Source organism: Pyrus communis, chromosome 3 (genome assembly GCF_041283825.1).
Source record: "Pyrus communis isolate YQ-2024b chromosome 3, ASM4128382v1, whole genome shotgun sequence".
In the NCBI taxonomy this organism is placed as follows: domain Eukaryota; kingdom Viridiplantae; phylum Streptophyta; class Magnoliopsida; order Rosales; family Rosaceae; genus Pyrus; species Pyrus communis.
The window spans coordinates 25,292,586-25,305,956 of NC_142567.1; the positions used below are offsets into that span (position 1 = coordinate 25,292,586).

Genomic DNA, 13,371 nt, shown 5'->3' on the forward strand with positions numbered 1-13,371 from the left:
CTATTATTTAGACCAAATACCAAATACTTGGTATTCTTCATAATGAAGCGACAAGTATTTCGAAAATTGTGAAAAAAGAAATACTTAATGAGTAAAAATATCGTTTGGGGTCTTTTAGAGGAACCAAAATTCTAAACTGTAAGGTAAAACAATAAATTTCTTCCATTTTTTCTTGTTTCGGTAAATGTGACGATCCGTTCTTAATTTTCTATGTAATTTCTTTCCTAAATATATGAAATGACGGTTATACCCTTATTGGCAAAGTGAAACATGATGTGGATGTTGTTATTTTGCTTTTAGTTTATTTTTCGTATTATCGTATTTAAATAGTACTCGTTATTATGGACGCATGAACGCGAACTAAACTCGAACCGAGTTTGTAACAAAGAAATTACGTTTAATTAAAGTATGTTAACAACAAGTAAGATTGTACACAAGTTTACTAATTATGCGGTTTTAGGGAGCTGTGTTAGTGTATTAATGCGTTAGGTTTCTGTATTTCCAAATCATGAAAGTAGGATCCTTTCCAACTTTAGAAATTGGTCAGAAATCCACTATATCTACCCCACGATCTCATCCCATTATTTCTATCATCAATCATTCCTTAAATTTTTTATTTTTTTATTTTTTTTATACCAATCAGACATTCCATTCTCCCTATTATTCAGACACTCTTATCTCTCATCTTCTCATTCTCTCTCAAAGCCGTGTCTCTCCCTTCTCTCTGCACAACACAAACACCATCATCAAACATTATAGATCGAACATCAAATCACCACCATCGTATTCCCCTAATCCCCACGAGTCCATCCATACAAACAGATTGAAAAACAACTGAGTTTTGAAAGTCCAATTCGGAGCTCCAACTCGAGTTACAAGGTTTTGGAAGGTTTTAGAAGCCAATACACAACTACCTGAAGTCCCTAGTCCAAGTTTGAAGCCAAGCCAACGTGAAAGCACACGTTTTCGAGAAGTCGAAAAAAGGGCCGAGGCATTCAAGCTATTTTCAGTCCATTTCCGTCCACTTTTTGGACTTCTGGTTTATTGCTCATCATCCTCATCTTCCAAGGTGACTGATGATGATCATGATCGACGATGAAAATGAAAGTCTCTTGTTTTCCATTAAATATAGTCCAAAATTAGGTTGGAATTTGTCAAAAACCACACAAACTACATCGCATAAATCACAAGGTTGCTTACCTGACGACAATGGTCACGTTTGAGTAGATAGCCGGAATCCTCCAAAAGCATCATCGTATATAGCACTAGATTTAGAGAGAAGAAAGAAAAAGTTTAGAGGAAGAGTTTTGAAAGAAGGATTAAATTGGAAGGTAATAAAATACCCAAAATTGAGCATGGCTCATATTAAGTCATCACAATGGACTCTTAATTTACAACAAAATGACTAACAAAAAAATAAAATAAAATAAACCACAAGAACAAAAATGAGAGAGGAGGAAGGAGGATCATCCTCCCCCTACGGCTAGGGCTTATTTTATCAATCGTTCTACGTTTAGTCTAAATTCTGGTTCATTTAATCAGTTTATATCTACTTTCTTGCTAACTAATTTTTTCCATGCATCTTCAGGAAAATGAATGAGCTTAGACTTTTGGTTAACTATGATGGGAAGTGGAGCAATTCTACATACATTGGTGGTAAAACGAAAGGAATTATGGTTTCAGACAGCATTATATATGAAGAACTTGTGCAGAGACTGTATTGTATTCTTGAGGTAGATGCCAGTGAATACAAGATCATAATAACGACAGCATATGCATCAAAACTACCAACCCAACCGGTGGAGCTAAGTGATGAAGATGACCTGAGATTTTTTATTGACGAGAGTCTGTCATTGGACGAGGGCTCGAAAATTCCTTTGTGCATCTCTCTCCAACGACGGTTTTATCGTTGGCATCGTTTTTCATGTTCGGTTGTTCTTGTGCTTTCTTTTCTGTTGCTTGTCTTTCTGAAGAGATTTTTTAGTGTAATCGTCACACGAGGTGGTACATCATTTGTCCCTACATAAATGGTGGGTTATGTGTGTTAAAATAGGATAATATTATCAAGACTGATTTAAGCTGTATATTGAAAAAAAAAAAAAAAAAAAAAAAAAAAAAAAATTAACTTATCATTTTAATTTCTCAGCACCCCGCTTATCTTATTTTTCTATTCATAATGTAGCCCTATATAGTTTTCTATTTCAAATTAGTTTCCAATCCCTGCAAATTATTTTCTTGCACTGAGCAATTTTATTTTTCTCGCACTTAACGTGCATTTAAATTTCTCGCAATTCATTTTGCAGACTATTGTAACGTATTACTTATCAATTCGACCATTTGGCTAGTTCGTTTGAGTTGATGCCATGCACCTCCCCATACATTCCATCTCACCATATGATTTACCAAATTCACTTCCACCCATTCATTCACTCATCATGTCTACACAAATAATAACCATCTCAACGTCCATCTAATGCAAATTCAAAAGTCCTTGTAACAAGCTATGGAAAACCTACGGACGAGATGGGTTTCTTCCTTGGTCCACAATCACATTTGAAAGAAGTTAAAACAAAGCGCAAGTAAAATCACCAACTTCTCTTTACTCGCTCGGCCTTAAACTGCGAGTTGGCATGCCAGCTACACAAACTAGAAGGGCTAAGAGATCTTGAAATCCTCGACCCGATTGCCACATGGCCAAGACCAATTTTGAGACCAAGAGGAATCCAACCAATGAAAAAGAAAAGAAACTAATTACAATAAGATTTTGCCACTTAGGTCTAGTAGTATTTTTATTTCATTTACAAATGAAAGATTTTAGATTCAAATTTTGTGGATTAGTGTGAATATACCATTTGTAGCAAAATAAATAAATTACAACAAGAATTACATTAAACCCTTATTTTTCATAAGAAGGTTTCTACCTGCGATGTAAACCCCTACGCCAAAACCCCTGCGCCTAACCCCTCTCCAAAACAAGGAGAAGCCATAATTTCTCATTTCCCAAACAAACCCTTCATCAATCTCACACTCACCGACCAACTCGTCCCCTTCATCACACCTCCAATGGCGACTCGCGCATTTTCGCGATCAAAGTCATCATTTTTCTCCTCGATACTCATTCAAAACCTAAAAACAACACCAATCAAAACGACCCCATTGCTTCTAAACTCCCCAATTCCAGAGCTCGAAATCAAATCATGGAGACCCATTTTTGGGTTCAAGCTGTATCACGACGGGAGGCCCAGAGGACCGCTCTGGAGGGGCAAGAAGCTGATTGGCAAAGAAGCGCTTTTCGTAATCTCGGGTTTGAAACGATTCAAGGACGACGAAGAGAAGCTTGGGAAGTTTGTCAAGACCCACGTTTTGAGGCTTCTGAAGATGGATATGATTGCTGTGCTCACGGAGCTCGAGCGCCAGGAAGAAGTTGCTTTGGCAATTAAGGTATCGAATTTCTGTGATTAAATTTTGAGATTTTTTTTTTTTTTTTTTTTTTTTTTTTTTTTTTTTTTTGCATTTAATCTTCTGGGTTGTTGTGAAATTTTTACTCGCGGTGTTGAATTTGTGCTGTGTGAAACCACTTAGCTGTTGCTAGTTTATGATTGTTGCTAAAAAGGGGATCAGTGGGTTGCACGCAATGTGTTTGATTGAATGCCTGGCTCTATGTGCGCTCGTGGGCACCTTCAAATATGCTTTGTCAGTATGTTTAATAGTATTAGGAGAAATGCATAGCTTTCGTGTAAGTATTTCTAGGTATTCCTGTGTTCATATTGTATGGTAAAGCGTGAACAGAGTGACGTGGTTTTCGTGGCCAAATCCATCTTTGACTCAAAACGGGCATTTTTTCACTTGTAGTTATAGGTGCTATAATAGCTCAGTGGATTTTGAAATAGCTAGTAATGGTGATATGCCGAAATCTCTTTCTCGATTTCTCTAGAGTCCAGACGACCATATTAACATTCACTGCCATATTTCCCGTTTGAATTTGTGAAAAACAAGACTAATTTGATTTTGAATTGCTGATTTATTATTTCCTTCAAGAAGTCAGGTTGAAACCCAACTCTTCAAATACACAATGGTGTTTTCAAATTTAATTGTTTTCTGTGTTAAATGCAAAACCACAATACAGGTATGCTGTGGTTTTGCAGACTTGTTTATCAGAATACCCAAGAGGAAAATTGGATTTAGACCGTTATTTGAAATGAAATTCCTTCTGGACTGCACCATCTTTATTTCTGTTTAAATGCATATGCAATGAACATATGTGTTTGTTTATTGGAATTACAAGCGACTCGGTGAATTTTCAGGTATTTAACGTGATTCGAAGGCAAGACTGGTACAAACCGGATGTCTATCTGTACAAGGACTTGATTATTGCATTGGCAAGATCTAAGAAAATGGAGGATGTTATGCTACTGTGGGACAGCATGAAAATGGAGGATCTATTTCCTGATTCTCAAACATATACAGAAGTTATCAGGGGTTTTTTGAACTCTGGTTGTCCAGCAGATGCGATGAACATATATGAGGACATGAAGCAGTCTCCAGATCCACCGGAGGAGCTGCCGTTCCGGATTTTGTTGAAGGGACTTCTGCCACATCCCCTCTTGAGAAACAGAGTCAAGCAAGACTTCGAGGAGCTGTTTCCCGAACAGCATGTGTACGATCCCCCAGAAGAGATATTTGGCATGCGCGGCTGAGGTCTGCATTCTATGCTTTGCTCCTACTTCTATCTGTTGTAGAATTAGCACGCGCTTCTCACCCCACAGATGTTATATCGATTTCATCGTCCCGATTAAAATTTATTTGGTTTCAGGGCTTGAATTTTTCTTTCTCTTCATTGGAGGGGGTCGTTGTATCCGAACCGATTATAGGATGATGGATTGCCTGGTAAAACCTTTAGGTGGTTTATCCCATAAAATGACATGTAAAATTGTTCCTTCTTTTTAAAGTATCGAAGATCGGAGTTCTTGGAACGGAACTTTTCATATTTTGTAAATGTTCTTGGAGGCGTGTGAATTTTTGACCTGTCTGTGTTGACATAGATGAGCATGTATATGATTGATTGTTTTTTTGCACCCTTTGTATCTTGGCACTGCTAATCTCCGAAATTAAGAGGCTGCAGTAATACTTGGCAGCAATGACTTGGTTTTGGGTCGGGTTTAAACTCGATTGGGCCTCACTGAATTCAAAGTGGGCTTTCTAAGGTAATGTAATTGTCTAGTAAGAGCTCTTTGCTAAGAAAAACATTGATTTACAATTTTTTGAAGATTGTTACTTTCTCATTTGAACATTCTCGTTTCACTTTTTTGGCTCTCCTTCTCATCTGGCTCTCCTTTTCATCCTACAATGTTGTACGATGATCACCATTATTTTCGAAGTCCCCCTTTAAAGGTCAACTTTGGTAGAAATCAATCAAATCCTAAATCGTTTAGTCATCTAATGATATAGATTATTGTTATTTAGTTGAACACTTAAATTTTAAAAAAGTTAAATGAACAGTTAATGATATTTTATTTGGTTGATTTTCAGTAAAGTTGATATTAAAGGTTGAACTAGAAAGGAGACGATTCCCATCATTGTGCAACATTGCACGATGAGAAGGGGAACCGAAAAAGATGGAATATAAAAGTTCCCCAAGTCTTATTCCTCAAAAACCAAGAATGACCCATCACATTTTATTTGACCCATTACATTTTGATGTTAATGCTAAAGAGATTATATCAAAGTAGGACTCTCTATGGACTCTCCACCACTTCACAGTTTAATGTTAATTCTCGTGCCAACAATATAAACATTATAACAAAAACATGAGATGACAAAGAAAATTCATGAAGAGTTCCACTTTTGAAAGAGTCTCCTTAGTGTTTCTCGTCATGCCAATCCTAATCCCAGGTGAATTCCAACTGTCTTTGATTCTTTTATTGCAAGTGGACATTCGAATGAGAATAATTCATATTTCTAACCCTTCTATTCAAAGTAAAGTGACAACGCTACTTTTATTTTGCACTTTTACTCATTTACTTTAAATTGTTATTGTATACTTAGTGGGAGGTTAATATTAATATATGATGACTTTGTGTTGGCTTTATAGTAGTAAAGATAAAGATTATCAGTTGGGATTAGTGTCTTCACTACAAATGAGGTTTTTTCAAAGTGAGATTATTTATGGACTCTTTATCATCTCACAGTATAACATCAATTCTCGTACTAATATTATAAAACATTGTGCTAAAAACATGAGGTGGCACCGAGTTTTCCTTGGTTGAGAAATACTAAGGAGGCTTTCTCAAAGTGAGATCCTCTGTGGACTCTCTGCCACCGTCAATGATCAAAAGATTGAGAATTTTTGCTAAAGAAAAAGAAATGCTAAGGAGACTCTCTCAAAAGTAGGACTCTACATAGACTCTGTTACATCATGTTTTCTGCACAATTCTCATGTCAACATTATAAAATATTGTGTCAAAAACATGATGTGATAGAGAATTTATGAAGAGTTCCACTTTAAAAGAGATTTTCCTAGCATCCAACCGACCTATATTAAGCAAAAGTGACACATCAAGATTTAAACTTAATCATCAAAACCTGTTCAAATTCATATTATTTCAAACCAATAATTGTACCAACTTTGTCGTAAGCATCCCACTTAGTACAAGAAGTCCCACGCCAAACCAAACCCATATCCAAACAAAATTGCATATATAATACGGGTTCACACAATCTGCTCTTTTTCTAGGTCATGGCATCTCATCGTTCTGGAATATCTTGCCTGTGTAGTACAAATATAGTAATATGACTTCGCACATCCTCACGAACTTGAGATGGAAGCATGTGTGGAGGTTGGACGCAGCGAGTGGATAGCCTGTTTTGATGTTATAGTCCTCAAGATCTTTTAAATATCTATTGCAAGACTTTCGTTTTTATTGTGAAATACTGTAGGCAAATCACGTAATAACTATGAAATCTAGAATGAACAGGATGAATGAACGACTAAATATACGGTCAATATTTTATTTGAAGATTTTCTACATGTGAATAAGCTATATATGGTCCTACATAACACTAGGGGGTTGGTGGCTTGATATGAATAGGTAAGAGAATGTTGGCCCATGCACTACTTGAAGCATATCCAACAGAGCAAAGCTTATCTAGTTATCCACTTTGTGGGATCAGAAGCATCTGGATTCATTTCTCCTATCCCTCACTTGAAGTCTTCAACTTATATATCCCACAAAATATAATCACACAACGGGGGGCCATTGGGGGAGATGAAATAAAAATCGAGTCTAGACATCGAGTCTCAATACCAATCAGATATTTCACAGTTAGTATGAGGGTTGAAAATTTCGATCATATTTTAATTAATCTAATCTAAATTAAGAAAAAAGAAATGCGGTGTAGGCTCATTTTCTAGCTCACTATCTCTCTCTTAATCATTCAAATCTTTCTAGTTTTTGGTTAATCTTCTCCACTCGTAACATCGAGGAAAACTTGGGTGCCCGACAAGTCTAACCATATGGTGTCTTTATAAAAATTTCTTTCTCCATGGGAGGAGGGATTTAAACATAGGTGTCGAGAAGATTTACACTGCCGGCTAAATAAGTTGTGTCACGTCTACTATGAGTAGGTGGTACAGATACGTTAATGAGTTAGCATTAGGACGAGGCAAAAGCTTTCGATCGTCTCCAAATGTAGTCCTACGATTTGCAACCGTTCTATATATTATCCATTCTGAAAAAATGTGGCACTACGTGATACGTCCACTTGGCAAGACGAGTGGAGCCCATGTGGCACTTATCCGTTACGTTTGTGTGGGGAGAAAGATGATTATAGCGAGGAAAACAATAGGGCAAGTTCCAAATCTTTCGTGATGAAAAGAGAAACAAATCTTTGGTTGCATGGAAACGGAAAGAGGATTGCTTTTTCTTAGGGTGATGATGGGACATGGGCGGCACTACCTGCAGTGCCGTCTTTCGTAGAACAAGTGCCAATATAAATTTTGGGTTTTGGATACCGGGTGGCATCATCTTCATCACGTGCTCTCTCTCTTCTTTCTTCATTCCTCTGCAAATCTGATCTGCTTTGTTTCTTTAACTGGGTTTTTCTCTTGGCAGCTGCTTTTTTGCAGAGTGCTTTTTTCCGGAGTTGGGTTTTTTTGGTTGACTTAGAGAGAGAAAGGAAGTAAGAAATGGAGAGTAACAATAAGAATCAAGGCAATTCAGGTTCCTCATTGACTGCTGATCTTTTTGGTGCCAAGGACAGGGAGTCTCCCCCCAAGTCTTCTACTGGGATTTTTGCTTCCATTTTCCCACCTCCATCACAGGTACATATGATTCTTCTACTGCTTTCATATATTTATGCTCTCTACTTTTTGTGTAAGGTTGATTTAAATGTTTTTTTTTTATTATTTTGATTCGGAGTGATATTCCAATCTAATTTATTATAAACAACTGAGAGGGACAATCGAACTTAAGTGCAGAAGAAGAGCACACTGGTCTAGCACTTAACTTGATTTAACATTAGAAATTGGGAAAGGATGGATTTTGGTTACCAGGGATTTTCTTTATTGGGTGCATGCATATGCTTTGTTATTATAAAGTTTTATAAATTTCTTGACTTTATAATAGTGAACTGAAAATTGCTTAGCAAGGAAAAGTAAAATCTGGCAGAGAAATACCAAAAGTGGGAAAGAAAAAGTTTTATGGTTTTTTGACGTTGATTTGGGATCAGAGCATATTTGTTGGTTAAGTTTTTCCAAAATGGGGGAGAGCTGACAACCCAAAACAAAAAGCACTTTTTTCCTCATAGTACTCATAGTTCTTTTGTATAGCATTATTCTCTAGTTCAGTGGACGGAAAAACGGGGGTGATTGTTAATGGAGGTGTACAACTGGCCGTCTTTAAGCGGACTGATCTTTTGAAGGATGCAGGCCGGCGAGAGATTTTTCAATGTGATCAGTACACGTGGTACACCACGTGTCACTATACAAATGGTGGATTATATGTGTTAAAAAATTAATAACCTAAAAAGTAAAATTTTCCACCACTTACATAAAAACACGTGATGTACCATCCGTATTCCCGTCACAATTAAAAATTTCCCCAGGCCAGCAAAAGACCAGCTCGGTCCGGCCCATTGTACATCTTTGCTTGTCAGTGTTCTGTCAAGTGAAAGTCTCTTTGGTCGTTAAGAAACACAGACTAAATCTTCTGTTGGATATATATATGCTCTTGTGTATGACTTTTTACGTAATTTTAAGGTGGTTGGGAGGAACTCTTCAAGCTCTGAGCTGACAGAATATTGGCAGAAGCAGTCGTCCTTGGGAAATCATGCATGGAACTCCAAGCAAGGTACTGCAGGGTTGTATTATGCTGATTTTAGTTTCTTTATTTTTGTGTTCATACTTTTTTGAAAGCGAACCTAGCGTTGATTTTGTACCATGTCTAAAGTTTCCGACTAACAAACTTTTAAATGGAATAACTTATGCTTAATTAATCTCATTTCTCATATCTCACTTTTTCTGTGGTAAGTGGCATATGACTATTTAATGTGGAATTTCTCGTATTACTCCTAACTGGAAGAAATCTTGTTGAATGTATATAGATTATAGTACGTTTATTTTGCAATGCTCTACAACCTCTTGATGTTGGATATTGAACTTTGTTTTTAAAGCTTATTGCCTCGGCCTTTGCATTTTTCTCGAAATATATAGCTATAAGTGGCGAAGGTGCACACTATAGCTTACTCAACAAGGACCGGAGTTCAGTTCTTCAGGAAGAAAGAGCAGAACCATGTCATCTAAGTTCATCTATTTACTATGGTGGGCAAGAGGTGTATTCCCAGTCCCCAAGTACCCATGCCTCTGGATCCTATCCTATAGTGAGTCTTGATAAGTTGACAATCACATAATATGTAGACATATACTGACGTTATCAGCATGATTAGAGGATTAGACGATATGAGAAACTGATTCTGTTTGTTATTTGTGACTGAATTAGTTCAAGAAAGATGGGGGAGAAGATGATCCAAATGGAATCAACTCGAACAGTGCTGCCCGAGGAAATTGGTGGCAAGGTACTGATATTGGAGATGAAATTAGTAGTATTAATAATTTGATCTACGTTGTAGAGTAGATCGGTGTCTGGACTTCTGACTTGCGGTTCTGCAGGTTCGCTCTATTATTAGGACCTTGCCTTCCCTGGCCGTAGGAATTCTCATCTATTTTTCTAGGTATGTTCATTCACTCTTAGATCCTTTTTCTCGAAATAGATTCTCTTATTGTTTCAACACTTTAATTAAATCAAAAGTCTTTTAGCATTGCGTTTCTCTTTCATATGATAAATAATCGCAATCTCTATTTTCCTCTTGTCAATTTATACAAATTCACGAAGCCTGGCATAATGTGAAGATATCACGCGAGACACGTAAGTAGCTGATGTAATAAGATCTTATCTATTTCCATTTTGCAGGAATTCACTAGGCCTGGGTTTTTAAGTATGAAGGCGTAATATAAATAAGCGGCTGAGGTGCGCATTGGTTGCGAAAGATGCTGGACATGAAGAGCAAACTTTTATGTCGGTATGGCAACTGTTTCATTGGACTTTTTATCAAGATGATGGTTCTCCGCTGGATTTTGTTTCAGTGTATAGTTTTGGAAGTTCTTTTTCTTTCTTTTTTCTGTTAAATTAAAGCCTGTGGATGACTCACAGGCGAAGGATATGAGCCTCTTGCTCTTTCATTGTGAACATAGATACGCTTGAAGTGAGTACGGTTTCTTATGAAATGTGTTTTAAGATTATGATACATCTATGGTTTCCTGAAGAGTAAATGCATCTCCATTCCATTAAAAGTGTTCATAGTTGCCGGTCAAGCAAAATTGAACCTTGTTCGTTCTTAATATTTAGACGATACATGGAATTTTAGCAGAGAACAAATTGTCATAAGAAACTTGGCTAATCAGCCAATTTAATGTATATAGAAATTGTTAAAAGACACTTACAGCTCTAGTCCAGAGTTGGATTCTCAACCACAACAAGATACAGTTTCAACCCTATCTCGCCTAGTCCAGAGTTGGATTCTCAACCACAACGGGACACAGCTCCAATCCTATATCGCCTTTTATCCTTATGCCGATTCTTTGTTAGAAAAGTTTTGCTTCTGACGCTGAAAATCCGGTGACAAGATGATGCCACGATCAGTCTCAGGGACTAGAGATTATATTGACAATAGTTCTCCGCACTTTTCTCATCATTGGATATGCAGAGGAAAAGTCTTTCGTAAGCAGCCGCCATTTTCGTAGCAGTGAACAATTGCAAGCCTCTCTGCCTTGCTGCCTGGCCTTTCTGCTTCAAATCTCCTCTGCCATCACTCCAAACTCTATAGAGGATCTTCTTTAGTGAAGCTATTGTTGGCGAAAATGTATATCCCACTTCTGTACCAACAACCACAGAGCCAGTAATGCTGGCAAGCCTCGTTGCCATTACAGGCTTCCCGGAGAGCATTGCCTCCAATAACGTATGATCCAATCCCTGAGCGCGAAGAGTCGGGTTCACGAAAATATCAATTGCGTTGTAGAACTCAGCAAGTTGAGCTTGTTCCAGTGGCCCCAAAACTAGTATATTTTCTCCGAGATCTCTGTACCTTGTGTTGAGAGTTGTCCCACATTGGTGAGGGACAAGGTTTGCTATGTGCTTATATGGTCTTGGGCTACTCCCCATATTGCCAATTGGTTTTATGGTGGAACCTCAATTTCATCATGGTATCAGAGCGGGTTGTCCTCGTGTGAAGCCAAACGGCCACACGCGCTCCACGTCACCCAGTTGTTGTCCACGTGTAGGCTTGAAAATCCGCCACACGTGCGGGGGCGTGTTGAGAGTTGTCCCACATTGGTGAGGGACAAGGTTTGCTATGTGCTTATATGGTCTTGGGCTACTCCCCATATTGCCAATTGGTTTTATGGTGGAACCTCAATTTCATCACCTTGCACCCCAAGGACCATTTCCAGCAACCAGAACAACAACAGTTTGCCTAAATGCATCATTTTCCTGGAGCATTTGCTTCAATGCCTCGAACATCAGCGGATGCCCTTTATCCCTCACCAACCTCCCAGCCATTCCCAGAACTAAAGTCTTAGATTCCAGCACCCCAAACTTTCTCTTAAAATCCTCCCCCTTGGCAATGTCTGGCCTGAAAATCTCCTCATCAACGCCGTTAAGAATAATGTGAACTCGATCATCAGGGATCATGTAAATCCTCTTGAGTACATCTCCGACATGGTCACTGGTAGCAACGTGGTGAGCATAACTGGGGAAAAACCTCACCTCTTCAACAGCCTTCATAATTCTTTCAGTCAATGCATACCCTTGTGGTTCTTCGTGGCTCCGCAAAAGCTCTTGTATGATGTCCGAATGTATAGTTTCATATGCAATCCCATGCCAAGAAACAGCCAGATTTGTCTGGTTACGCGATCGAGTGTGCAGGAGGCCAACGCTTTCCGTGTGGATCACATCAAAAGGCTTTCCTGTTGAGTTTTGAGTTTGAAACATCTTCCAAACCACAGCTTGGTCCAGATAACCAGCAGCTGTTGGTTTCGAGAGGTGAAAATACAAATTTCTTGTCGCGTACCTTGGAAAGGAGGAATTCGAAGAAGGAGAAGCGGTAAAGATGTGAAGCTCATGACCTCTTTTGGCAAGGGCAAGGTGGAGGGTCAAGGCGTGCCGTTCCAGCCCTCCTGCTTGAGATTTATGAGGCCATTTCTTGACAAACAGAGCGATTTTAAGAAGCTTCGGAGGCGGCTTTGAGGAAAAAGCAAGCTGGTTCCATGCTGAAGGGAATGCAAGAAGGTCGTTGATTTGGTTTCGGTTCAGCTCCATTTTTGGGTATAGAGAGTAGCATGGACTATGGTAACTGTACCAGTAAATGAATGAGAATAATGAACAGACACAAAACAGCGAAACGATGCCGCAAAGACCACGAAAATTGAGCAGAGTAACTGAATCCTTTGCCATGGAAGAAGTATGCAAGAAAAACAACTATACCAAAATTTGGAAAAGTGACGAAATGAGATGTTTTTCCTCTGTTTCTGATTCAAATGGTATTTGCACAGGGGCATGCACAAAGCTACAAGTTCAAGAGAAGCAGTTTCTATAAAAATTGCCAATCTCGATAGATTGTTTATGAAGAATTAACGAACCTTGTAAAACAAGCAACATCCATTGACTTCATAAATTAATATTATTATCCTACTTATCCAAATTTTAATCCTTAGTAAATTCACATAAACACCAACTTTAATGTACTTTTTACTTAACATTAGTCCACACAATGCGATGGTACGGACGCGTTGAGAAAACTTCATTTTTACCCAATCTTGGT

At 38.1% G+C, this 13,371-nt stretch overlaps 3 protein-coding genes across 4 annotated transcripts; 2 read left to right on the forward strand and 1 right to left on the reverse strand.

Moving 5' to 3' along the window:
• Window positions 1-839: 839 nt before the first annotated feature.
• LOC137714945 (protein THYLAKOID ASSEMBLY 8-like, chloroplastic) lies at window positions 840-5,288 on the forward strand. 2 transcript variants are annotated; one of them, XM_068454109.2, is made up of 3 exons: window positions 840-3,441; window positions 4,305-4,698; window positions 5,114-5,288. In XM_068454109.2, the coding sequence occupies exons 1-2, from the start codon at window positions 3,064-3,066 to the stop codon at window positions 4,695-4,697; spliced, it is 771 nt and encodes a 256-aa protein (XP_068310210.2). In that variant the 5' UTR covers window positions 840-3,063; the 3' UTR covers window position 4,698; window positions 5,114-5,288. The 2 variants fall into 2 exon arrangements, with proteins under 2 accessions (XP_068310210.2, XP_068310211.2); XM_068454110.2 differs by lacking the exon at window positions 5,114-5,288 and adding an exon at window positions 4,814-5,075.
• Window positions 5,289-7,247: 1,959 nt separating this feature from the next.
• LOC137714943 (uncharacterized) lies at window positions 7,248-10,800 on the forward strand. Its single transcript, XM_068454106.2, has 6 exons — window positions 7,248-8,320; window positions 9,257-9,347; window positions 9,710-9,876; window positions 9,996-10,071; window positions 10,166-10,227; window positions 10,467-10,800. Exons 1-5 carry the CDS (start codon window positions 8,186-8,188, stop codon window positions 10,180-10,182), a joined length of 486 nt encoding a protein of 161 aa, XP_068310207.2. The 5' UTR covers window positions 7,248-8,185; the 3' UTR covers window positions 10,183-10,227; window positions 10,467-10,800.
• Window positions 10,801-10,856: 56 nt separating this feature from the next.
• On the reverse strand, window positions 10,857-13,060 carry LOC137714252 (UDP-Glycosyltransferase superfamily protein). The gene is made up of 2 exons (XM_088691469.1): window positions 11,977-13,060; window positions 10,857-11,637 (listed from the first exon to the last, which is right to left on the reverse strand). The coding sequence occupies exons 1-2, from the start codon at window positions 13,002-13,004 to the stop codon at window positions 11,205-11,207; spliced, it is 1,461 nt and encodes a 486-aa protein (XP_088547595.1). The 5' UTR covers window positions 13,005-13,060; the 3' UTR covers window positions 10,857-11,204.
• Window positions 13,061-13,371: the final 311 nt, after the last annotated feature.